At 38.8% G+C, this 27113-nt stretch overlaps 3 protein-coding genes across 8 annotated transcripts; 1 reads left to right on the plus strand and 2 right to left on the minus strand.

The window, feature by feature from the left end:
* Positions 1–220: 220 nt before the first annotated feature.
* ikzf4 (IKAROS family zinc finger 4) lies at positions 221–7282 on the minus strand. 5 transcript variants are annotated; one of them, XM_042004960.1, is made up of 8 exons: positions 7098–7282; positions 5480–5534; positions 5263–5370; positions 4858–5160; positions 4563–4730; positions 3455–3607; positions 3235–3366; positions 221–2915 (listed from the first exon to the last, which is right to left on the minus strand). In XM_042004960.1, exons 1-8 carry the CDS (start codon positions 7125–7127, stop codon positions 2095–2097), a joined length of 1770 nt encoding a protein of 589 aa, XP_041860894.1. In that variant the 5' UTR covers positions 7128–7282; the 3' UTR covers positions 221–2094. The 5 variants fall into 5 exon arrangements, with proteins under 5 accessions (XP_041860894.1, XP_041860896.1, XP_041860897.1 ...); XM_042004962.1 differs by lacking the exon at positions 7098–7282 and adding an exon at positions 6886–7031; XM_042004963.1 differs by lacking the exon at positions 7098–7282 and adding an exon at positions 6923–7027.
* Positions 7283–7678: 396 nt separating this feature from the next.
* On the minus strand, positions 7679–9686 carry dnajc22 (DnaJ (Hsp40) homolog, subfamily C, member 22). The gene is made up of 4 exons (XM_042004924.1): positions 9576–9686; positions 8405–9011; positions 8014–8306; positions 7679–7919 (listed from the first exon to the last, which is right to left on the minus strand). The coding sequence occupies exons 2-4, from the start codon at positions 8946–8948 to the stop codon at positions 7743–7745; spliced, it is 1014 nt and encodes a 337-aa protein (XP_041860858.1). The 5' UTR covers positions 8949–9011; positions 9576–9686; the 3' UTR covers positions 7679–7742.
* Positions 9687–10446: 760 nt separating this feature from the next.
* On the plus strand, positions 10447–26677 carry lmbr1l (limb development membrane protein 1-like). Of its 2 annotated transcripts, none has more exons than XM_042004231.1 (17): positions 10447–10705; positions 17103–17187; positions 18625–18658; positions 18996–19135; positions 19654–19757; positions 19877–20000; positions 20103–20171; positions 20262–20326; positions 22375–22447; positions 22541–22627; positions 22752–22828; positions 22919–22996; positions 23103–23176; positions 23545–23635; positions 24215–24281; positions 24486–24647; positions 25211–26677. In XM_042004231.1, exons 1-17 carry the CDS (start codon positions 10643–10645, stop codon positions 25294–25296), a joined length of 1479 nt encoding a protein of 492 aa, XP_041860165.1. In that variant the 5' UTR covers positions 10447–10642; the 3' UTR covers positions 25297–26677. The 2 variants fall into 2 exon arrangements, with proteins under 2 accessions (XP_041860165.1, XP_041860166.1); XM_042004232.1 differs by lacking the exon at positions 10447–10705 and adding an exon at positions 16671–16881 and having other exon boundaries at positions 17071–17187.
* The last annotated feature ends 436 nt before the right edge of the window (positions 26678–27113 follow it).

Raw genomic sequence — 27113 nt, forward strand, 5'->3', positions numbered from 1 at the left:
AATGCTGAACATAAAACACTTCAACTAATTGCTACTTGACAGTTTCTGTAGTTAACGTGGAGTTGTGTTTAGGTCCGTGTCCTGCGAGACCTGCAGTCATTTTTTAGAAATACTTTGAATATTAAAACTCCAAATTTTATTCGTGATTGCCTTAATGACTTTTGAGTGTTAAACAGCACATAGAGATAAACACTGTCAGTAAAACCAGGGAGAATCATCATTAACAATAAACGTAACTTTATTGACAGTAAAAAGTCTTGAAAATATCAAGGGGCACGCATTTGTAACTGCAAGAACATATTGGAAAGCAACATGACTTTTTAAACGAATGAGGCAGTTGTACATCTTAAACTCTGAGGTAAAGTGTTTTGTCATGTTACATCATTCACAAAATATTTTAAAACAAATAAGTCCACACATGGAGACTAAAACCCATGCCTCGTTTTAACTTCTTAAAATTACTTCACATTTCAAAAATAATTCACAATTCAGGTTAAAGCAGAAAATGACAAGCACACATGCTATATTCCATTCATACACACACGCTCTCTTTCACACACATACAGCTCTCTACTTATCAAACCCAAGTGCATTTTTAGATTTTTTTCCAAACAGTTTCAAGTACATTTTGCTTGCTATTAAAATAAATCAAGTTAAACTATAAAGCAGCAAACCCACAATAACAAATAAGAATACTGAGTTTGGTCTCATTCATGTTCCCAATATTAACATTATCAAATAACTCACCAAACTGTAGCAATAAGGTATTCGGGTGCTAGAAAGAAGCAGGAGGTAACATTTCATGGACTTGAGGAATATGCTGGATAAGATTTGGAATATAGCTGATTAAATACACCAAGGCAGAAACAAACAACACTAAATAGATAATCACAAGTGATAACTGAACAGATCCAAACTGATTTCTTATTAATTCTTTTTTAAATAATTTCCTAACCACTTATGTCATGGAACTCGTTTAAAATCTCAGCTGCAACTGCTGAGTGCAAAACCACAAAAGAATTGTTTTAGTTGAACTAACATTTAATTCTCAGTCACACATTGCAGCAAACTTGAGTGCAGACGGCAGAACCAGTGCAGCGCTCCGGGACACTGTAGAAGAAGGCTGGCTCCGTGTTGCAGATCAGATGGTCGGTCATTGTGAAGTAATATGCCATTTTATCAGTGCAGTAGAACAATCACAGAAATCAATTTCATAAAGCCATGAAGTGCTTCAGCAAAAATGTTCATATATAAGCAGGGAACCTAAAAGTGCAACCCTGTAGAGAGGTATAGCACGCTGGGCCGAATCAATGAGGCTCTTACGGCATGGCTCATGGTCTGATCTGCACCAGTATTCTAAGACTGACTTTAAAATCCAAAAATATATTTTAGATTTGAGCCCTAAACTTCCATTTTACCCATATTTCCCTTAATGATTTTGCATCATCCTGATTAATCAGAGTGGACTTCACACACTGTTAAACCATGCTGTAAACAATATTCCTACAACAGTGCACAACTGTAGGAGTTAAGGCAATCCATCTGTGCGCTTCGTCTGCGACAAAAGATCCTCCCACACCCAGAGGCACAAAGCTCTCAGTGCATATTAAGCTTACCTGACACACTACACAAAATACCCTCTTCAGCCACAAAAGCAAAGCTCTTAGTGCACACTAAGCAATCTTAAGAATTTATGTTATTCCCAGAACTGCATGCTAACATGATGTCCTAAATGTGATAACTACTGAAAAAAATCTCTTAGGAAAAGATGGCTAGTCAAGACTTTTGAGCACCAGTTCTCCCCCTTTTTTTCGAGAGGAAATCCCCAAAGAAGGCACTTTAAAAGCAAAATCTATAGTTTTGCCATAGAATTTGATATGGGAGTGCAATCAATTATAGAATGTAATTTGCCTCCACTAAACTTTAACTGGTGTATTGAAAAGATTTTTACTCACGTCTGTCTTTGTAATGTATATATCTCACAGTAATTCATTTTATTTACTAAGGATTTAAAGCAAAAGATCTGGTGCAAAACAAACGTGAGCCCAAAATTTTAGAGAGCAACAGTTGCCTCTCCTCATTCATCTCCTTTCCTCAGCCCACCTGGTGCTCTCCACGGCTGATGTGAGATGAGAACTCGTAGCGGTCTTGGCTGGGATGGCCACAGATGTTACACTCAAACGGTTGGCGAAAACCGTGACAGCCCATGTGGATGGTGAACATGACATGGTCCAGAAATATGATGCGGCAGTGCCTGCAGTAGAAGGAGCGCACAGGCCTGCCAGACCTGTCTATCACCTGTAAATTGTCCCTGGATGAAAGAGGTGAGCCAGGACTCCTTTTTACTACAGAAGGGGCCACTGGGCCCCCTCTCTCCCACTCTGCATCTAAGTCTTTGGCCTGGCTGGGGCTGGAGGTGGGATGGCTGCGGGTCAGTGCTGGGGTTTGGTAGAGGAGGTGGTGGTTGTTGGAGGTACTTGTAGGGGCTGTAGCCCTTGTGCTCTGCTCTTCTGCTGTGCTCTCTGTGTCCGTAGAGTCGGGACAGCCATTGGGTGAGGTGGTGTGGCTATTTGCTGAGGGCTGGTCATTGCGGCTTTCACCTGACTCCCGCCCTGGCAGGCCAAGAGACATTGTTGCCAGCCTACCTCCACTATGGGCTCGGGGGCCCTGAGGAGTCATGTTGCTGTCAATGGAGCCCACAACTGTGCGAAGTTCTGCCACAAAGCCAGGATGCAGCTGAGACAGTGTGGGCGATCCGTGGTTCTCGTCCTTACCCCTGGCGTAATGGAGGTGTGAACCAGCAAGTCCAATTGAGCCCCCAGCAGAATGGGAGTTGATGAGGTCTCCTTCTTTCTCAGAGCCAGAGGATAGTTCATAAGGTGCTTCAGGTGGCTCAAGCTGAATGTGCTTTTCACCTACAAAGAGGACATGTCACCCATCAAATACATTTAAGATGTTATATCCCCTGAATAAAAAGCTAAATGTGGTCTATTGTCATGGTTCATCATCAACTCAGTTTATCCAATGTGGCAGAAGTATGTTGGCCGACTTGAACAGCAGGACAACTGATGATGTTAAATAAAGTTTTTTCTTCAATTATCCATTATCAAGCAGACAAGAAATTATTGGTGTTTTAAAAATCAATTCTGAAACACGAGATGGGTCATAAATAAATCCCCACACTCACACAACACACAAACAGCTTTATTCAAACAAGAAAGAAAAGAAACTTACCTAAAAACTTCTGTGGTGTTGACCTCTTGCGTTTGGTTATGCTAATAGACAGTCTATCCACAAACCGGATTTTCTCATTAGATGGCTGCAGTATAGGTTTAGTAACCGTCTCCATGTTTACCGACTTTTCACCTACACAGACAACCCCGATCAAGCATTGTTACAGTGACAATTGACTTGATTTTTATGTTGATGTGTGAACTTCTGAGTTTCTAGTTACCCTGTGCTGTCTTCAAATTGACATCAGTCTGGGGGTCCAGAGTCTTAAGATAACTATGGCAGCGCTCCAGATGTTCCTCCAGTGTGTTTTGTTGCTTGTAGCTGCGACTGCAGTAGTTGCACTTGAAAGGTTTTCCCACCGTCGGAGAAGAAACTGACATTCAGAGGAAAAAAAAGATGAAGCAGTGTCTTTAGAAATAGACAAAAAGTCTTCCCTTTATCATGGACACTGTTAATGAAAAATTGGTCAAATTTTGCTCTTGTGTATAAACAAGTCAACTGATGTTGTTTGTTTGTCAAAGGGGGATTTTTTTTTAGAAAAAAAACAAAACAACATATTACTGACAAGGTTTGAAATGATGGATTTCCCCCTCGAATGGGAATTCCTGAAATTAATCTATGTTGCTTGATAATGACGACAGAAAAACGCCTAACCCTTCACCGCAACGTTCCACATTAGTATGCTGTCGGAAACACTGACGTCATTTCGCTGAAATCCAGTTCACAATTATCTTTTCTTTGAAAATAAACCTGAGACCCGAACACATCCACTGAGACCTACTGTGTCAAGACTGCATGTGAACACCTGTTGTTCACATATGTGTGCTCACAAATTGAAAGCAAACCAGCAGGGTTTCCTGTTTTTACAAACAGCTAAATGTCACATTTTTGTCTTTTTTTTTTTTTTTACTGAACATTCTCATAATGAAGACCTATTTCCTCTGAGCTTCACAGAAAGGGAAATGGACCTGTCTAATGACTCCCTTCATTACTCCTTTCACCTTTGTTTCACACCTTATATTCAATAACAACGTGGATTTGTTTGGTTTTCTAACAACGTCAATTGAGTTCCCTAGATACACAAATCCTTGCCTAAAAGAAACCTCTTCACTGAATGTGTTTTATGTTAGGTAAAGTTTTACTGCACTTAAAACCAAGACACAATCAGCTGCAACTGCTAGCATGTGCCAACCAGAGAGCATATGAAAGCTCCAAAAGTTTTGTATGTGGATGTAGCACCTGATCGTATATCTGTCCAGAAGAAACACAAACATGTGGCTCATATAGTTATTAGAGAAGCTTTGCTAGCTGGAAACTCACTGATTTACCTGCATGTGTGCGTAGATGTCCAGCCAGGGCATCTCTCCGGCGGCAAGCATAGTTACAAATAGGACATTTGAAAGGTTTCTCTCCTGAGTGCAACTTGATGTGGCGTAACAAGTTCCCCTTCTGCGTAAAGGAGGCTCCACACTGGTTACACTGAAACGGGCGCTCACCTTCAGACACAAAAATTGTTAGAGAATTCTGGAGTAAAATAATTTTCATTTAAATTTGTATTCATTTGCATTTAGTATGTTAGTACCTGTTTCTTTATGAACATGGCCTTTGCTGGTTTGTTCTTACCTGTGTGGCTACGCTTATGGACCATCAGGACATTGGGTCCAATGCAGATCATTCCGCAAACTTCACACTGCAGCTTCCCATTGGGCAGCCGGATAGGTCCTGGTGAGGCGGAATTAGGAGCAGCCATCTCATTGTAAATGTTTAGTTTGTCTCTTCCAGCCCCAGGAAATTCTGCATCCCCTTCTTCCATAGGGTCCCCTCTGTCATCTTTCCCTCCATCAGCTCTCATTGCTTCTTTGTTCTCTGGCTGTGCAGCACCTGATGACTCATCATCACTGCACAGCTCAACCTTGATGGAGTTTGCTTGGTACATCGGGAATAAAAAACAGAACAAAACACATTTACTTCCATGTATGAAACAAATGAGTGTTCCATACATATCATAACAAATGAAAAGCAGCTAACCACTGAGAGAGCGGTGTGGTGAGGACTGCTGACTGTTAGGAGATCTTGTAGAGGGGCCCTGCAACCCGCTATAAAAGTCCTGCTCCGCTGATGACTCTCCTCCATTACCTGAAACACAAATATACCCATGTTATTAAAGTAAACATTAGTGGAGATAGTAAAAAAAAACAAAAAAAAAAAAAACTTTTACAGTCGTCTTTCCTTTATATAAACCTACCCTGCACATATGAACGTCCATTGCAGCCATCAGCATTCATTCTCTCACCAGATGCCTGTAGAAATTGATTTTATACAGATAACAAATATTACTATATATATATATATATATATATATTATAATTCAGAAATCATATAAAAACATTTCCAAAATTCTAAAAGAAATATATACCTCTGATACTAAACTAATAAAAATCTACTTATCAGCTGGTACTTGCAAGAAGGCTAAAGCACAAATAGCTTTTATGCTATAGGTTCTATGTATCTAATGAGCTTACTATGCAGTTATAAACTAATTAGAAAAATCTTGGCTCTGCCTTGCTATTTCTGTATCCTATAGATTCTTCTCTACCGTGTCAGCAAACGAATATGAGAAGCTTCACATTTATAGAAACTCATTGACAAGGCTGTTGAAGGAGGAGTTACAACACAACCACAAAGCGTCCTCACCTTCTTAGATTTTAAATAACCGGTATATTATATTATATTATATTATATTATATTATATTATATTATATTATATTATATTATTACCCTATACATTTAGGTAATAATCAGATTTGTTCGCTGCATTTATTGCTGGCTAATTCTTTGTTCACCTCAGATAATTAATAGATGGTTAAATAGGTGTAGGTTACATCTAACGGTTATTCAACAGAAAAGTAAGATTTGTAGACAAACCGGGACCAAACACTCATTGCTGACTTACATTGTCTTTGGACATAGCTGACAATAGCCTACGTTTTCTTTGTAGACTATAAAAGCAGACGGAGCTTTCATGTTAAGAACTGCAATAGATCAAGATGTGCAAGGCTGCACCTTCTGCTCAAATGGATGACAACAGTGGACACAGGAGACTTTGGAGCGAGCGGGGGGCGGAGACAACACATCTCAGGGAAAATTAATATCCTGGCATTGGGGAGCAACAGGCGCTGATGCAGCCAGGAGAGTCACACCAGGGCATGGCGATTAATAAATAAATAAATAATAATAATAAAATTAATGTTTTAAAAAAGGCACGTGCACCAACGCCTTGACGATCATTTCATCAGAAGGTCGGCTGTGCATTCAATCAACTGTATTTCCAAATCATTATCGTGCCGCACATCCGTGACGACTAGTTTTAGCTGCTCTCTGGGTTTGGTCCGCTATGACAGCAATCGGCTCATGGACGGTCCAGACAGCGGCGAGACACGGCGGCAATTTGTTGCAGGAGTTGCGATTGTCCGAATTGTCCGCATGAACGCAGCTGTCACCGAACACTGAGCACGTCAAACTGGCCTGGGCTGTGCAATGTTTCTCACGAGCCGTTGCTATGGCACCCGACCACACGACAAATGGCATTCGCCCGACCAACTATTCAAAAACATGCCGTGTCTCCAAATCATTACCGATGGATGGTCTTACCGAGTGCCGCGGCGAAGTCCACAAGCCTCCTCCTTACCTGGCGACCGATCGGTGCTTTCCTTTTTAATTGTCTGGATAGCCGTTTGTTTTCCCAAGCGACGACAGCATCTCCCGGATTTTCTCCCTCCCTCCCTCTCTCTCTCTCTCTCTCTCTCTCTCTCGCTCTCTCTCTCTCTCTCGCTCTCATTTTTTTTTTTTTTTTTTTTTCCTACCTGGGAATCCCGAAGAACTTCCGGGCCCATGCTGGGATACAGACCGAATAATTACACTACAGAGCTCTTGATCCAATGATTGTCGAATGCATCGATATGACTAGTATCAAAAACATACATTAGCATAAACTTCATAGAATATTTAAAAAAAAATTAGCTTCGAAAAAAATGCTTTGACATATACTGCTGCCTACAACCTGGCATGCAAGTCTGCAACGTTTCATAAGTGGGTAAATATGCAGATGTAGTCAATAGATGGATTGATGGATTAATAGTAATCTCTCACGCTCTCTAAAATTAGATAGATAGATAGATAGATAGATAGATAGATAGATAGATAGATAGATAGATAGATAGATAGATAGATAGATAGATAGATAGATAGATAGATATTAACAACAGGTTGTATTTGTTGTGATTAAATGGTTTATTCTAACACCACCTTGAGGGTGCCACAAGGTGGCAGCAGGTTGCTGTTTGACAAAGTTATAAGCTGATTTTCAACAAGAACAAATATGTTACTAACAGATGACTATATAAACACAGTGCAGACCTATGTGCATGTGATTCATTATTGTTTCAAAAACTATATATTTTTTTTTTCTTAAAAACAATACAGGCCAATCAGTAAAGAATCCAGGTCCACTATTTGAATCGATGGGGCCTGTGCCACCTCAGCAGGACTTCATAAGCGTCTTGGATCTTCATGAACATTGCCTCAGCATCCTTGCTTGGGTTGTGGTCTGGATGCCATGTCTTGGCCAGCTCCCTGTAGTTTCGACTTATCTCTTCAAGAGAGGCCTCTGTCTCCAGGGACAACACCTGCAGCATAAAGATATCCAGATAAACAGGTTATAATGTTTGTGGCGACAAAAAATAGAGCCAACATGTTACTCAGAAATCACAGTCTGCTTACCTGCAGTGCCTCCTTTTCTCTCTGTGTGTACTCTTTCAGCAATATCTCTAGCACCTTCCTCCATGCTTCTTCGTGGTACCCCCCTCCAGCAAGCGCACACAGGATCCGATATGGCATTAAAAGAATGTACTCCAAAACATCTCGGAGCCAAGGCAGAAACCAGAAAATATCCAGCAGAGCTGCTATAGAGTCAGACAGGTAGTACAGTGTGGCTGTGGTGTTATGGAAAATACAGTACCCTAATGGAGCGGAGAAGGCCAGCCAGGCTAGACCAAGCCTGTAAAGCCGTGGACCTGAATTAAAAGTTGGTGAAATGTGATCTTAGTGAAGCCTTTACAAAGAAGTCATGTTATCAACAAGTAAAATGATTTAGATTATATTATTAACTCACCTAATTTCCGTGTGCTGCCAGGTGTTCGTGGAGGTTTGAACCTGCGATTCTGTGAAGCAGTCACACTTGCCGCCAAGCTTATGGGAAGAGGTGATAGGGTGCTGCCATAGAATATTGGTGATGTTACGAGACAAGCAGCCAAAGTTTTTTGGAGGTCTGAGGTCTGTTGGCCAACATTGGACACCAGATGTACCCCTGCACCCACACTTAATGGAAGAACAATCAAATAGAAGAAACTGAGGGAGTTAAGTCCTATTAAAGCCACAGTGCCAAAGTAGATCCCAACACACACCTGTCCAGCAAATCTTACAGGACTGACAGGTGGGATGTTATGAGTTATTTTTCTTTCTTTCTCTTCATTTTTATTGGCCTCACTGACATATCCTGGAATACGTATGACCTCTCTCATCCAGCCAAACCCAAATCCTCCCAGGGTCAGCATCCATAACAGTGCATGGCTGTCTCTTCCTAAATAGAGATGGTGAAGGCCCATAGGTCCACCTACTACCCAGAGGGCATAAGCCACTAGTACACTTTTTACCATCCTGTGGCTTCAGTGGATCACTTCCTGTACTTGTGAGTCGTCATCCTTTATGAATACCTGCAGTTGAGTAACAGAAAAATGTAATCTTAGTCCAAAAGTCCAAATATCAGATTTTTAGATGACTCTTTTTTTGGTTAGAACGGTCTGATATAGTCTGTGATTACACTTTATCATTTTATATTATTTCAAATAATTGATATTTGTTACACTTTTGATTACCTTTTTGATTGTGTCTAATTTTTTATTCCTATGTGATCATTTTTAAATGTGCAACAGCAAATGTAACTGAAAAGGCTACAATATGTTGTATTGTATGATAAGAGCATGATTTGTCATCTGCTCTTATCATTTTAGCGAGGACACTGAGGACTTTTAATCTCTGCCATCCACTTCTCTGGTTAAATAATATATTATATAAGAGCGATTTATTTTAGCTCATGATAGACATTATTTAACTTGTCCCATTCCTATAACTGTTTTTGTTTTTTCCTTTTTTTCAAAAAAATCTTATCACATGTTGCCTACTTAAATGGAGACAAACGGCACCAAACTCAATAGCTGGAGGTCATTTACTATGATGATACATTCAACATTTGGCTTTGTCAAAGTAAAGACTGAGTTACTTACTTAGTCCTTTTATTTCAAATCCAAATCCTGGGAAATCCTTTCTAGAGCTTTCCACTGTTGAAGTTGGTGCGTATTGTTGCAACAGTTGGACTTTGGTCATGACAATAAAATTACACACTAGTCTCAATACACAATGTGCCTCAACAAGATCATCTACACTGATAAGTTCAGGAAAAATTCTGTAAGAGATATTTGTGAAAACTGGAAGACTTAAGTTAATGCTGTGACGAGTAACTAATTTTGCGTTCAGTGATTTTCCTGTGATCTTTCTCTCTCTCTCTCTCTCTGTGTGTGTATGTGTGTGTGTGTGTGTGTGTGGTGTGTGTGTGAAGTGGGGGGTTCGACTGCTATCTATCTATCTATCTATCTATCTATCTATCTATCTATCTATCTATCTATCTATCTATCTATCTATCTATCTATCTATCTATTTATCTATGCACACATATAGGTCAAGTAATGCTTGGTCATTATTACTACATATGCACTATTCTGATAAGAACTTTACATTTGACTTAAGAGCTAACAAATGTGTGTAGTTCATTTCAAATAACTCTAAACAATTAACTGATTTTTTATAAATATTGGGAACTTAAATAAATCTGAGTAAAAGGGGCAATAACTTTTCTCCTAATTACAGTGACATGCCACAAATGTTCTGTTGAGAGCAGCCTATTAAACGTACTCCCACTACCCAAACATTTTTTAAATGTACGTGCAATTTAACTAAAACGTGTGTTCTAATTCCCTCGTATTCTGGGAAGAAAAACACATACCCCGTTTAATTTCACATCTATCAGGAAAAACATGCACGTTGATAACTAATGATGATTGACAGCCATCTTCAGGGCTTTCTGCTCCCGCCTTCCGTTAAGCCCCGCCCCCTGAGACCCCTCCTTGCCTGGTTTTCATCAGTGTAGCAGCAGGTTAGCTGATTAATCTCAGACCTACGAAGCGAAAGCGAGTTTCTACCTCAGTTCAGAGAAGATGCTCTGTCTTTTAACATTTTAAGCAACTTCTCCCTCTCAGCGCATTTAAGGCTGAGGAAACTGGTATGGTTTCGGAGAATGGAAACGGACGACGTGTCGGTTAGAGAGCAACTTTTCCACAACCGCGTCCGGGAGACTATAGTAAGTAAATCTGTGCTAATGCTGCCGTTGGTTCCTATGTAAATAGGGGGGGGGGGGGTCGCCATAAACAATGCAGCATGCTGCTTAATCCCACGCTGGCGAGTCGCGTTATTTTTTAACTATGTGCTTTTTCCGCACCATTGCAAAGTTTCACCATACGTCTACTACAGTGATTTTTCTCCATTTAATTTAAATGGTTTTAACTTTTAGTTTATAGTGCATGAATCCAGCTGTGTACCAATAAGTAATTTCTATTTTACATAACTGCGAATAAGGTATTTTACCTGTTCAGCTTTAATTCCGTGCTGTGTCGGTTTTCTTTAAAGCTGCATCCCCGTTGAACTTCAGACTTGACGTGATCTGTTCAGTTACAGCAAGGCGCATAATTCTGACCTTTATCCCTAAAAAGAACAGTGAGATCTCACAGGCAGCTTCTCTCCTAAGATTGAAGAGTTTATCTCATAGGGTAATGTCAGCAGCATTTTTGTGCTTCATGTTTTTAGCACCAGTGCTGACTTGCCATTTTTTTTCTGATTTACTTTACTCTTAATCTATACATTTGACCCCAAACTGCAATAATACTGCAATGTCAGAAGAGCAAAAGAACTACAAATTATTATTATAATAATTAAAAACTACTCAATTTGGTCCCACAAGAGCTGCAGGCCTGTAGGTTTTCAATGTATTCCTGCTCCAACACACTGACTCAAATGGATCCGACAGGCTATGAAGTTCTGCACAATGACTCATTAATTTGAATCATGTGTGTTGGAGCAGAGATACATTGAAAACCTGCAGGGCTGCAGACCTTGTTAAGACAGAATTGAGTAGCTCTGTACTACATCATATTGAAATCAGTCACCCCTTTGAAATTTTAGTAAGTGCTGCAACAAATAAATAATGGTGCAGATTAATTGAACTTGTGAAACAAAAAAACAGACAAATACATACCACAACACCAGATGCACTCAAGTAACCAATTAGTTTAAATGATCTCATTATATTTATTTACTTACTGTTCTAGTGATCAGATGGCTCAATAGTTCTCTCAATGTGTGGTTAAACCTCCTGCTTCAGCTTTAAAACCTTGATGTGCAAAAGGCAAAATAAAGGTAGTTTAAGGTTTTTTTTTTTTTGTTTTTTTTTGTTTTTTAACTTGCTTTAAAAAAGCAATGCAATAGTCAGTGTTGTTGTGTTTAGGTGATAACTGTATACACTTTAAAGACATTTTCTAACTGTTTTGTTGTTCCTCTTCACAAGTTATGACTTAAGGAATTAAGACGATTGGCATGAAAATGGCAAATCAAAGTTTTAAGTAGCAGACATATATTTGGTTATGTTGTTATTTGGACAATCAACTTTACATGAGTGACTAAATCAGATGCCTTTATGTATTTTAATACCCTTAAGTTTTTCAGCAACCGTTTCACCTTAGGGCATAATGCTATTAGCTACTGGTGAGTCTCCAGTGCCCAACTTACCACCTCTTAACAGTACTCCTTCTCCAGCTGATCAGCTGCCCAAGCACTGAATTGTGTGAAAAACGAGCATATGATTGATTAGCTTATTTTAAACTGTTGAATATATGGCTGAAATACAAGCTCTCATGTGTTAGACACAGGGAAACACTTTTAGTTAGCAAAAATAGCGAGAGAAACAAAAAGAAAAACAAGAAATTGCTCCTTGATCCTCTTTAAATTAAATTTAATGCATATTTAAACATGCATATTTTAATGCATATTTACACATATAGCATACTAGATAATGATACAGAGAAATTGTTTTTGAAAAATTTGAGGTCGTTTTTTTATTGCTGCGAAGTCTTTTGAAATGGCCGATGGCTAAATGAATACAGGTTTTAGTCTTATGAAAACATAGTTGGAAATAAAGAGACAATATGATTTGTAATTCCCACACAGATGAAAGGTTGCCATACAATTGTGGAGGTGTTATCAGCATATGTGGCATAGGTAACTTGTACATCTGGATGGGCACTATGAATATTAGAGATCATGTACAAGATTTTAGTCAGTACATGTCCTATGTCCTTATTTTTTTACTTTTAAACTTTTCAGACTACAACAGCTAGAAACAAGTGCAAAAATATATTAACTTTTTTTTCGTCATTATTTAACTCTGAAAGATCCATGCTTCCTTTGTTTTGATGCTACCTCTTCCCAATGGGCTTATGTGGCATACAGTTGTTTAGCATATTGGGACCCAGCCTAAAGAATAATAAAAAAAACAAACAGGGAGAAAAAAAAATACACCTACACTCTGGGAGTAATTGATTGCTGCCAAATACCTGTCTATGCTTAAGCTTTATAGCTGACAGCAACTGGCAGAATCCAGCATAATTTTCATGAAATAAATTGCCTGTGTGAGATGGGGTAAACTGTAGTGTGCAGAGTACACACCCATAGCCTGCACCATGAGCCTAAAGGGATCAGAAGGGATCAATGTCTAGTAGAATAAAAGGTCATATTAAGATCTTGCAGTGGAGAAATGGAACACCCAGCATCAGGACGAATTAAACTGTCTGGTCACTTTAAAAAATATGTGAGTGAGTAATATGTAGTTTATGAAGGGCAGGGCGGAGACAGATTATCTGGTTGACAGGTCACCATGGGATAGTGTGTTACTAACCATTTGTAAAAGTGTTGTGGGGTATGATAGATTAAATAAGATTTTACCCTCTAAGTGCAGTTAATAATAATACTAATAATACCTACTACTGCTAATAATAATAATAATATTTTAATAATGATGAGGATCTTAACAACAGCAATAATTATAATAACAATAATAATAATAAATTAAAGCCGCAAGCGGCATCCATCGGGTCCGAGCATCCTGGACCCCGCCACCCGTCTCATACACCTTTTCCTAGCCTAGCATGGTAGGTAACCTTTTAACATGGTATGTAACACGGTAAAACGTCCAGCTGAGAATCTGAAATGTTGATATACCTAGTTAGCATTTTTTGCTAGCATACTAACATGCTAGCTAACATGCTATGTTGCCATGACAACAGGTCTTGTAATGTGTTAGGGACCCAACAAGTATGAATCCTGTCAAGTTTGGTGCAGTTCCCATGTATCCCTATGGAGATATGAGCAAACCGTGTTTCATGGCGAGAAAGCATTTTTCCGTCGGTTGCCACAATTACATGCTTTTTCCTATTAGAAGGATTTGAGGAGCGTTTGGTCCCCAACTTGTCAGGAAGCTTCCCACCAAGTTTGGAGTCAGTCGCACGAATCCCCTCAGACTAGTTCGTTCAAATACGATGTGTGTAAAGTGAAAAAAATGGGCAAAAAGTGGCCGTAAACGCCAAGATGGCGGACACCCCGTTGCCATGGCAACAGGTGTTTGATTGACTTTTTTGGTCAACTTGGGGTGGTACACGTGTGTGCCGAGTTTCGTGTTCCTACGTCGAAGTAGACTTTTGGGACCCCATTCATTTGGGGATTATTGGGGTGTCTAGGTGGCGCTGTTGAGCCACTTTTGCATTGAAGTGTATGCGGCCCGCCGGGCTTGACTTGTGTGCCAAATTTCACAACTTTTCATGGGTGTTTAGGGCGTCAAATTTGGCCTCGAAGCTCTTAGAAGGAGGAGGAGAACAAACATTTCAACTTCGTATGGCTCGGACCCTAATAATATTTACCTTTATAATCCTGAAATTAGGCTCTGCGTTTTTCCCATCTAGATTTACTAGTGCGCAGTGGGCTGCTTTGTTTTGGTGCCCAGGGGAACAGTTCAGTGTTCATTAATATTAATTTTAAAAAAGATTACAGGTAATGGGTTTACAAAAAATGAGTAATTATAACTTTTGGCATGAGCCAATATATTTTAAATTAGGTGTACTTTGATTACTCTGCACTGAATTTACAGATTGATTGTAGTGGAGCATCTATAAACAGCCTTCATGCTGCAAGCAACACTACTTTGTAAAGCTATAGTGTATGCCTTGACAGTAAAGGACATGGGATAAGGAATGCACAAAAGAAAAATATGATCTTAGCAATGCTGAGGTCAGACTAAAACCAGCTGTTGTGTGAGTCACTTTCACCTCCTGAAATATGGAGTGCACTATGAGAAGGAAGAGGTCAAGTACATTGAAAGGAAAATGTTTAATATTGAAGACAAGTTGCACAAACATACAACTCTGTTATTGAATAGGCCAGATTACTTGTAAACACTAGCCTGCCTTCTTGTACCAGCTCTTGAGGCTAATAAGCACGTGTTTCCACAAAGGTATTATTCTATCCTTCTCACCCTGTACCTATTCTTTGTTCCCTGTTTTCCCTATTGTTGGATTAGCACTGGCCAGCCTCTTGCCAAATTACACACCATCATTGAACAATTTTGTAGACTGAGCAGATTAGATTTTATATACAGCCCTTTGTTGTTGGGATGATACGTCAGCTAGTTTGCTACCATTGATCATTTCCAACAATAGAGTAAAATAATGGATATTTTATGTTTACCTTTTACATTTTCATTTGCAAATAAACAAAAATAGTCTTAACTCGTATATATCTAAATCCTGCTGTTACATACTGGACTCCCTTCCATGAAGACATGTTTTCATTGTGGCTTGTGGTGTGGCAACATGAGTTCTTGTTTCAATTCATCATGGTGTACTTATTAAACAAACTGATTTATATCACTGTGGTCCCCAAATAGGATTTAACAGCTTAAGTTTTTTTTTTACCTTTAAAGGTTAGGTTGATAACATTGTCCACATTAATTATAATTTATACATTAAACCACTTGTCCTATTAGTATCCTACAATTTGTTAACAAGGTTAAGGTTATGTTGATACTTTCAAGTTTTTTGTCAGTAAACTGTGTTAAAACACATCTAAAACACGCTTTTGCCACAGTCTCAGATGTCTGTGTTTACCAGAGGTCACGTAAAAGTTCCTGACGTGAATCTAAAAACTACTGATCAGTAAATGTCCATGCAGTATTTTTCCAACAAATAGATTAAAACTTGTCAGTCTACAAACTGTTGGCAGCAGCTACAGCATCATACTGAGCATTTCTATGTTATTATTCTGGTATTTTGATTCTGAAATCAAATATATCTGTTCATCTGTGGGAATTAATTTCTGATAAATTAATATATTCTAGGCATTACAAAAGGAACAGACATGTCTAAATATACAGGATTAATTGATTAAATACATTTTGTTTAAGCTAAATGAGCGGCAAGAATACAAAAGCAGTCAAAAATATGAGGAAGTATATTCATTTATCACAAGAATTCTAAAACATACAAAACGTTACTGGATCTGATGGCAGATCTACTCTGAATTGTCTTAAAAGAGTGAACAATCCTGAATGTTGTGCCTAAATTTGTGAAAGAACAACACTGGGACTCATGTTAATCAGAGAATAACAAATGAGCACAATCTGGTGGAGGAAAGTGATGTTCTTATCTGCACATAGGCGTTTCATCCAGATCGGTACCACTGCTTTTAATATCTCGTACTTTTTCCAAGAGGGGGGATTATAGCCACTGTTGAACTGATGTAAAAAGACTGTGAATACTCCTAAAATGTCAAATTACTCTCACAATTCTGTGTATTGACGATGTTGATGCACATTCTCTAAATACAGCTTAGCTAAACTGCTTTGGCGAATTTAAGTGTGTGTGTGTGTGTGTGTGTGTGTGTGTTTGCCTGAGTAGTTTCTTGCAGATGTTTGCATATTGTGTACTCTGCTAAAGTGGGTGAATTGCTCTTTATCTTTAAACTGAACAAGTATTTACTGTCAAAAATTTGTGGATCTTTTCACAACTTGTGTTTAGTTTTAATTGAGGTTTAGTTGTTTTGGTTAAGTCTTGGAGATGAAATGGTGAAAGCTGTCAGACAACAGATTGCTGGCCGAATATAGGTTTAACCTAAATTTAAATTAATCTAATGTCAGCATATGAACTTTACAGGCTGCTACATATGTACTGGTATTAAGTTCTTTTTCCTTGACTCCCCTTAATTAATCTTGTTCTCACTATGACTCCATTCTCTTTGTTGAAATAAAAGGTTAATCTTTGGGCTCTGCTTGTCTCATCACCTAAGGCGTATGAGAGCAGGTTTTTAACTTTTTGTAACTTTTACTCTTTGTTTTTATTTCTCCTCCCTCATCTTTCACTTCCTCTTTTTCTGATGCATGCCCTCTCCACATTTCACTTCCCATGATTCACAGAAACAAGATTTGACGCAAACTTTTAAACGCATTGTGCATAAGCAGTATTTGAACAAATAATTGACAAGGTTACATGTTGTTCATACAGAAAGCTGCTTGCACTAGCAAAATGTATTTTCTCTTTTTTGTAGTTGCATCTTAAACATAACTTTAAGCAGAAATGACTAGATTCCTTTGTCTTTTGCAGATATGTGTACTCCTGTTTACATGCCTTTACATGGTGTGCTACCTCATTCTTACTCACTTCAAGAAGACTGCAGATTTTGTCACAGGTGAGTTCAAATGGTCCTAGATGTGGAGAAATGGCTGACATAAAGAGTGCACTGTGAGAAAGCTTTCCATCAAAGGCTTGTGAAGAATTGCCTTGAGGGAAACCAACGATGTTGACAAGCTTACTGATTACGTTAGTGTTTTGGAATTTCTTTCTACATAGTATGTTGGCAGCACTTTACAAGGAAACACAGGTCCTGTACAGAAACTGTTCTGAGTACAAAATCTCTTTTCTTTCTTTGCTGTTTTTTTGTTTGATCACATTTTTGTCACATTTTCCATATTTTCATGCATGCATGCATATTTATTCAAGTTTGCACATTTGTTGGAGGACACTCTTCTACCAAAGACTCTGAAACTTGGCAGGAACACCTAGAAGATGAAGAGGATATGTTGCTTAACATGTAACCACCTCCTTAAGCAGCACGACTGGTGAAAAAGGCTGCTAGATAAACAGTGTTGGAACTTAGGACTTCCCTCAACACAAACTTTTCTGCATGCTCTCATATCTAAGATTATGATGATCAGGAACGTTTACATTTAACAGTCTTTGTTGCCTGTAAGCAGCCATAGTGTACTTAGATATTTTGGATGGTTTTAATTATTCAAACTAAGAAATGTTTAAAGGTCTGCTGTGGGATTGGGTGGATTTGATGTTGCATAATATGTCCAGTAAATTCTATTGGAAACAGATGTAGGAGGTTCAAATAGTGAAGTCTCTGCCTCGCTGTAATTGGGTATAGGGTAGAGGGTTTCTGTAGTGTATTTTCTCATGTGGTAGAAATATGATAGTCTATTAACTCCCCTCTGTAGAAGTATATGCATCAACAACCAAAGCATAGTTATCCCCTGCAGCCAGATGACAGTTGTGTGGTTCCACAGAACATTTATATGCGACAGTGACTAACAGAGAACTGTTATTTGCTTTTTAGGACTTGCTTTAAAAGTAAAGAACTGTGAAAATGTTAAAAAGAAGAACAGTTAATCCAACTGAGTTATGTGTTGTGTGATATAGTTTTTTTTTTTGTTTTTTTTTTTTACTTTGGATGTTTATTTTATTTTACAAATGAATCTACTCTCTTTGTGGTGTACTGCTCATATAATTTGGTTTGGCTTGAGTCTTAGTCCAGCATGAACAAAATGTTCCAAGCATGCTTGCCCTCCACTTACACTTCTCTCTGAGCCCAAGGAGACCTTTGCTTCCTCATCCTCACATAATCTTCCTCCTCTATTACAGCTCTCTTTTACATACTCATAGCTAATGTACACAGTACACTCACATGCTGCTCCTTACATTTTTTTAAACCATCTCAGCAAAACGCATCTTTAAGCATCAGCAAATGTCACATTAAATGCAATAAAAGATTTTTTTTACAAATAAACTTAATCCATTTTGCAATAATGATAATAACCAATTTTGTTTTTCTTCTTTATTATAGATGATATTGAAGATGCCACCGTCAATAAAATTGTGTAAGTGAAAACCTGTAATGGTTAACTAGTCAACAACAATCTCTTACTCTCTTTGAATGTCACTGGGAATGATTGCACATATATCAGTGTGACATTCACTGACAAGAGATTATTTGTTTGAAGATTTATTGCCCTGTCTCATGAATGTGCCTGCGTGTTCATGTGGTTTTTGGCAGAGAATGCCAGACTTAACTGTCACTTTGTACTTTGCTCCTTCACGCTGGCACTGTCATTCCTGGCCGCATCAACTTTATACAGAATTTAATTTGTTAGGCTGAGGCTAAACACAAGCACACAAGTGACTTTACTCACATATTGTCTTGTCTCCCTCTCCCAGGCTGTGGTTGTGTACGTTCACCCTGTCCGTTTCAGTGTGTGCTGTACTACTTCTTCCCATCTCCATTCTGTCCAATGAGGTGCTGCTCACCTTCCCACAGAACTACTACATGCAGTGGCTCAATGGATCTCTTATACATGGTACATCTTGGATTTATTACTTGACATCACAAGCACACCAACAGCACAGGGTATTGCTGTTTGTGAGATGACCTAAAACTCAGCATTACACAGGCCTGTGTCCAAAGAGATAATTATTATTGATAAAATAGATTTGACCTCATGGTGTGAATGGCTAGGCTTTGAAAATTGGTGCAGCTGTTTACTAGCTGCTGCTGTTTACTTCAGAAAAGCTTTCCAGTTGTAGTTACATACAACCACTGATTTTATAGGGCACTGGATTTAAATCATTATGAAGTCCAGATGCAAATTGGGTATGTAGTCTTATTTTAGTTAAATTTTCAAATGATTTAAATAGCTTTTTTAATTGTTGTGTGTTACTGAATACACTCTTTTGTCATTGCCTCTCAGTGGTTGATGGTGGTACTGCCAAAAATTTTCATTGCAGTTCTAACACGAATTGAATGTTGGCACAAAAAACAACGAAAATGTTTTTCTTTTTTTGTTTTATTCTTTTTTTTTTGTCTCCATCTTATCAGGGTTGTGGAACCTAGTCTTTCTTTTCTCCAATTTGTCCCTGGTCTTCCTCATGCCCTTTGCCTATTTCTTCACTGAATCTGAGGGATTTGCAGGGTCCAAAAAGGTATACATTTTCTTATTTGCTTGCAGATGGCTCTAAAGTTTAAAAATAATTTAATGAAAACTTAATTTTAAGACAACTTCACTTGAGTTTATCACCAAATGTCTTCTATGGGTGTCTAGGGAGTAATGGCACGAGTGTATGAGGCAGTTGTGCTGCTGTTGCTGTTAGCTCTGCTTGTGCTGGGTATTGTGTGGGTGGCATCAGCCCTCCTCCATGACAACATAGCTCGAAAGAGCCTCTACGGTGAGTAATTTTCATTATATCTATCAATTCCATATGGAATGGACAAGTAGTTTAAAAAAGGTTTTCATATTTATGCTTATGATGTTTTCCTTTGAATATCAGACCTATGGGAGTATTACCTTCCCTACCTGTACTCGGGCATCTCTTTGTTTGGAGTGATGTTGCTATTGTGTGAGTATATCTCGGGTACAATTATTGGAGTTGTTTTAAACTATGTTGTGTAACTCTTGCAGGTAATCTTTAGTGTTTTTCTCTCCTCAGTATGCACCCCCTTTGGGTTGTCTCGAATGTTCAGTGTCACTGGCAGCTTGCTAGTCAAACCACGGGTGAGTCACAGACTGAGTGTTGAAAAAAAAAGAAAGAAAAAAAAAAAAGAGCCTTCAGCCCACATCACACCTGAACAGTGACATTAAAAACATACTTTAAACAGACACTATGCATGCTCACTATAACTGACTGTGTTCTTGATAAAATCAGTGCAAGAACAAAATGAAAACTCGTCTCACGGCTGGAAAATAATCCAGATAAATTGTGGGCTGTGTTGAAATTGCTTTTAAAAAAAGTCCTGAATCTTAGGAAGAACTTTTTGAGGTTTATTTGGCAGCTGCTTTCTAAAGTATTTGAAAAATTGTAGCTGTTCTACAGTAAGGATTTAGCACACACACTATATAGAGGTAGTATGAGTTTTTAAAAACAGCTTTAGTGCAGCATGTTGACGTTCAGCAGGAGATGAAAATACCATTACTTGCAGGGTTTAAAGTATTCCAGCACTGTGCCGGATCTCTGCTGTGCAGAGTTTTTGCAGCATAAAGAAGAGACACAATCTAATAATTTGATGTGTGTGCCAATGTGGACTATTGTCACGCTGATTTAATCTACCAATGATACGAGAGGAGCGCTGCTTCGCTCTCGAACACATTACTAGCCAGTCTGAAGAAGGGCCTTGGAAAAGGTGTGGTTGAGATCCAGCTGCAGTTTAGATCTACGCTCATTACATACGAAAGAGCAGAGATGTTGGTGAATATTATAGCTGTGAACGTTGGTATCTCAGTTATGTTGGTGTGGTGGAGGGTAAGCTTGTGAAGCCTGGTTATTACCTGTTATTTATGCCACATAATTTCGGACACATGCTCTTCTGTCCGCTGGTGAGCGTGCACATCAGGATGGAGAATTGTGAGCACATGACTATGTACAGTCTGAAATGACTGCCATCATTTAAATAAGGTAAATAACATCATGGAAGAAATGTTCAGAGATGCAGCCTGACGTTCATGAAGTTAGCTTCTGAACTATGATATACAAAATATACCACATTAGACCAGGTCCTGCTGAAAAACTACCACTTCCGATGTTCAAATCTGGAATTAATTATTCTATAGAGCATGAAAATTCAGTGACACACAGTTCAATTTGTAATTGTAAAACCTTTTATTCTATTTGTAAAAATGCAAATAAGGGGTAGTTTTATGGGTTCTTTTGGCATTCAGAGCACATTTGACTAAGTCCTGCTGAAAAACAGCAAGACTTGGGATTTCATATCTTGACTGAATTATTCTGAATTATTCTACAGAGCAGGCAGATTAATTGAAACGCAGTGCATCCGCTTCTTTACCCTCAGCCGGGTGATGATCCGGGGAGAAGGGATGAGCGGTGGAGGAGAAGTTTGCTGTTTAAATTAAGAAGAGTGTTTGCTGGTGGAAAGAGGCTTTACCAAAACAAAAGAGGCAGAGATGCTTCAACAAAATTGATCATAAAAATAACAAAAAGTTAATAATAAAAAAAGCTATCCTTTCTTCCAGGTTGTAGTTTGCAAAGTACAACAGTGTCCATTGGAGGTCTCTTAACAAACAGAACTTTGCTAAAGCAGCTGAAGAGAATAATATCAGAAGTTGTTTGAGGGATCATATAAATGCGAAGTTATCTACTGAACAAATAAAAGCCAAACATCAAGTTGGAACATTTTCTAAGTTTATCTGCAGACAGATTCTAATTTGTTTGTTCAACCCATGTGGTTAAAAGGGGCGTTCTTTCACCGAACAAGCCGTCAGATATGAGCAGGTTATCCGGCTGATCGCCTGGTTTAAATGGAGTAAAAAACTCCGACCACCCGGCTCAGTGCCAGGTAAACCGGGCAGTAAATGGTGCAGACCCCCCCCCCCCAAAAAAAAGGAGAAAAAAAAAGAGGTCAGGCTATAGATAATGTTTTGCTTTAACCCCTGTACTTAGTCACAGCCAAGTATTACATAACTTAGACCCTATTTTGAACAGGTTTGGAATCAGTGTGTGTTTAACATTTGACCGTAATACATACTTTTTTTTTTCTTTTTGTTATGTTTCACACAATTTTCTCACTAACTGATCCTGTCTGGTACAGCTGCTGGAGGATGTAGAAGATACATTGAGCTGCACCATGTTTGAGGAAGACTCACTTTCCAGGAAACTCAGCTGTAAGTTTGTGACCAAAATCAATTTCTTCTGCAATTTCCAGTGATAGATTTTAAAGAGTAACTGAGTTTCAATCTTGTATGTCTGCTTTGAAGGTGGAAGTTCACCATGTTGGGCCAAGCTGGACAGGGAAGCAATGAGAAAGGAATACCAAACAGTTCAGAGCAAGCGTGTTGCCCTGGGTAAGATTAACTAAGGAAGCTGCTCCTTGCAGAGTTTTTCTCACACAGTGATAACAGTGCATGCCCATTTGTTGCTCTACCCTCATTTTTTGTTGTTTTCTTTGTTTCCTCTTTTCCCCCACAGAGATGCGTAGGAAAGCATCCCCATGGCAACGAAACCTGGGCTACCCACTGGCAATGCTTATGCTCCTGGCACTGACGGTACACAAAATACTGATTATTCATAAATTCTCGTCTAGCATTTCATACAGAAACATGGGGCTGTTGTGTAATTGCTGCTTATGTCTACAGGTAATATGTGTACTAATGGTCTGTTTCAATGTATTGGAGTTGCTGCTGGATGAGACGGCTATGCCCAGAGGAATGGAGGTGAGGGTTCTGTTTGGAAGGCATGATGAACATTTCATGCAAGGTGTGTAACAACTAGTCATTTTAATGAACACTGTTTTTCTTTTTTTGTTTTGTTTTTTTGTAGGACCCACACCTGGGGATGGCCTCCTTCTCTATGTTTGGCTCACTGGGTGCTGCAGTTCAAGTAGTCCTTATACTGTATCCTTTCATCCCATAAATTAGAAGCAGAGTCCCCAACCAAAGCCAATGTCCTATCATTCAAAATAAAAGAAAATATTACTGATGATCAAAATTTTATGTACCATTGTCTATCTTTGCACCAAGTTTTGTATCATTGGACTCATTAATGATTTTATTTGTAGATCCCTGTTGACAGAGTGACTTATTGAAAGCCAAATGACAATAACTGGTCATCTATGTATGCACACAGTGACAACCAGATTAGCAGTAATATTTGACCACTGCTTGTACTGTTGAATCATGATGTCACAAATTACAAAATCATTTTGACTCTTTATTAGCCATGTTACTCTTATGTCCACTGTTGTCCTCAAAATGAATTTCAGCTATCTAATGGTGTCCTCAGTGGTTGGTTTCTACAGTTCTCCTCTCTTCTGTTTCCTTCTGCCCCGCGCAAAAGACACCAACCTCACACAGGTATATTTCCATCAGCCTCTGCATGCATCCTATCCCCAGCAGCTGTGTTGCTATCGCCATTTTTGATGTACAGATAATGTACACTTAGGTGATCAGGAGGTAGGCACAGATGTGCAGATGGATAATGGCATGTTTGTTGTTCTTCGTGGAAGTCTGTGAGACAATGGAAAACAATAATGGAAAAATGGGGGGGACTTTCATTAAAGCACGAGAGAGAAAAATAAATTAAACCCTCACAGAAGGTAGTATTTCTTTCCTGTTTGTTTGCAGACTGAGACAGCAGGTCATTTGATGGGACATCCCATAAATTCTCAGATATTGAATTAATTCCTGAAGAGCTTTGTCTGTGTTCTCGCTGTGGATGTCTGTCAGCTTTTTAGCCCATACTACTATCATCTGGCAGCACTGCACATCCTAGATGATTAATTTTACATGGGTCAGTGAAAGTGTGTCGTATTCCCTTTACTTTTTGGGGGCTTTTCAAGAAATTGCTTCAGATTTTTTTCCCTAGTAAATGATTAAACTTGTGATCTGCATTTACTCAGGATAGTTACCTTTTTAAATTTCCCTTTCTTTCAGATCATTGCAAACTGTGTTTCACTGCTCATCCTGAGCTCTGCATTGCCAGTATTTTCACGTACACTTGGTAAGGGCCTACTGCAAATGACATATAGAATATTTAACAAAGTGCCAGTTCTGTAAAAGTTCTAAACATATTTAGTTGTAGTTTTAATGCTGTCCACAAGAGGGCATATTCATGTCATGAAAGTTACCCCCACAGTTCAACCTGACTTAAGCAAGTCATTTATAAACTGAACATTTTCCTTTGCTTCTTTTTTTATTCCTTTAGGGATCACCAGCTTTGATTTACTGGGAGACTTTGGCCGGTATAACTGGCTTGGGAACTTTTATATTGTCTTCCTTTACAATATGCTGTTTGCTGGTCTCACCTCTGCCTCCCTGATAAAGACTGTCACCTGGGCAGTACAGAGAGAGCTCATTCGAGCCTTTGGTAAGTCTACTTCCATTTGTAATCTTAAAGTGGAAAGTACTTTTCATGTGTATGTGTGTGTATATAGTACTGTAGGTTAGACTTTACTCTGCTGAAATTCATTGCGTTTGGATAGCTGTGTCATAAGTCCCCCCACCTTTGGCCCCATTTCCCGACGGGCTGGTCTCTCTTCCTCAGATAGAAAGAATACAATTCTTTCAGGAAATGGTAAAGGGACAAGAGGAGAGTCAGGTCCCTCTAGAGACCTTCAGGCACACCACCCTAGACCCCTCACAGTACACACACCCTCTAAACCTCCACCCAACACAAACAAGAACTTGGAGCATGGGCACGCCAAATGCACACACATACTGAGTCCCCTTCCTCACAGTACAGATAGCATCTCTGCACCATGGTACCTCTCCTGCAATTTTCCATTGCTTTACAACCTACTTTTGTTTAGTGATTAATAGACTTTCATTTCATCTGAAACAGTATTTTCCTTAGCTTTGCAAATTTAGTGATCTACTTTGTCATTATGTGTAATTTTGAGGTCAATATTTGTTTTCTTTCTTTTCTTACAGGACTCCACAGGCTGCCCATAACTGTGTCACGCTCCACCGTCCCATTTAGACTTCTCCTGGCCAGTGGACTTTCAAAAATCCAGTGACCTTTTTCCTCCTCATTACTGCCTTTCCTAACCTTTACAAACTGAGCCACTTCAAACATGCACCTGTTGGATTAAAGGCATTGGTAATTGGCAAAGGCTGTGGCTGGTTGGTGCATGGGTTTGTCTTCTTGAGCCAAGAGACAGGTGAAAATGGCAAGTTTGTCCGTTGGAGCACAGCTTGATGCTGTTTTAATTGACAAATATAGGGTCCACTGGTACAAGAAGTCAGCTGAGTGAGCGGGGGAAAGGGATTTAAGCCATTTTGGCCATGCTGCAATAGTGAGCGACTCAATGACCGCTCCTGCAAATCTGATGCCTTTATAAACAGAGGATCCTTGGACAGCAGTCGTTTTGTTGACACATGTGAAAGTCAGCAGTTATTTTAAAATATTACACAGTTGGTATGACATAATATCCTCTTCCTCCTTCTTGTCCACTGAGTACTCACTCTTTCTTCGCAGCTCCTCCACAGAAAATATAAGAATTTTCTGATGTAATTGAATCTCAAACAAGGTTTTAGACGACCACAAGTCTACTGAGAGTGAGGATAAGTCAATAATTTCAGAAAACCGATGGCTTTAAATTTTCGTATGTGATATTTTTGAATACCATGTGACAATCATTATGAGAAACCTCTGCCTTAGACAATCAAACTGTGAGTCATTAAAACCTTTTTTTAGGGCAAGTGCAATATCCTATATGTAAAAGCACACTTTAACTTTACCAAAAGTAATTTTTGATGTTCCTCAACTTTTAATTGTTTGTTAGGTTCTTCTCATCTTACACTTATGTGTTTGATATTAGGGTGCGGTTGGATTACGTTCTAAATATTTTATCGAGCAACAAATATGGCTGCTGCAGTTTTTATTTGTTTTTTAAAACAAGTATTTCTTCAGTAATGTAAAGTCGATACAAATCAGCATTATCTCATCTTCCACTTTTGTTTGGTGATTTTGTGTCACCGTTTACTATTGCTGCTGTATCAGCAGGTTATTTTCTGTAGGTGCGACCAGCAGGGGACAGTGTCTTTTAAACCCTACACCAAACTGTGTTGTGTAACATGCTCTGGTTAGATATAGTATATTATACATAGAACAGTGGGTTTACCTATTTCTTTCTCTTTTTGTCTTTTTTTTCTTTTTTGTTCTTTTGGATTTTTGGAACAAAGTTTATAATGTGGAATTTTTTATTATTTATTGGTATTTTGGGATTCATACTTTACATTTTGCTTCAGTGTTCTTACAACAGTAAAAGGATAATGATTGCGATGTGTTTGAGATATAGAATATTTAAAGTTCTGAAATGAAAAAAAGAAAAAAATGTTTACTTTTTTAACTGCTCTGGTGTTTTCCACATTTTCTTAGCTGATTTTTAACATTGTTTCACAGTGTTATGAGCAGAAAAACAATAAAGACATGTTTGAGTTTGAACTACTTTGTGTCTTTTTGGGTACACATCAAACTTTGCCTTTACGGTAAGCCATTTCTTTGATGCTGTTGCATGTTCTGAAATGTAGCAACACTGAACAATTTGCCATGTCCTGTGCGGTGTGTGTGTGTGTCTCGGTCTGGTAAGGTCATCTGTCCTCTATGTCCCTCCACCCTTTTTTGTTGCACTTCTTTAATCAGCAGCAGAAGAAAGCTATATTTTGGCCTGTCTATCAACAATGTCCACCCACGACGCCACTACAGCCGTTGCCCACGCTTTCCCTGCTTAGATGCAAATGCCAGATAAAAACCCTGCAAATCAGGCAAAGGGACATTCACTCCTTGACGTCCCCACCACCCACCTTCTGCCTCCCTCTATTCCTTTTCCTT

This window comes from Melanotaenia boesemani, chromosome 13 (assembly GCF_017639745.1).
Source record: "Melanotaenia boesemani isolate fMelBoe1 chromosome 13, fMelBoe1.pri, whole genome shotgun sequence".
Classification (NCBI taxonomy): Eukaryota; Metazoa; Chordata; class Actinopteri; order Atheriniformes; family Melanotaeniidae; genus Melanotaenia; species Melanotaenia boesemani.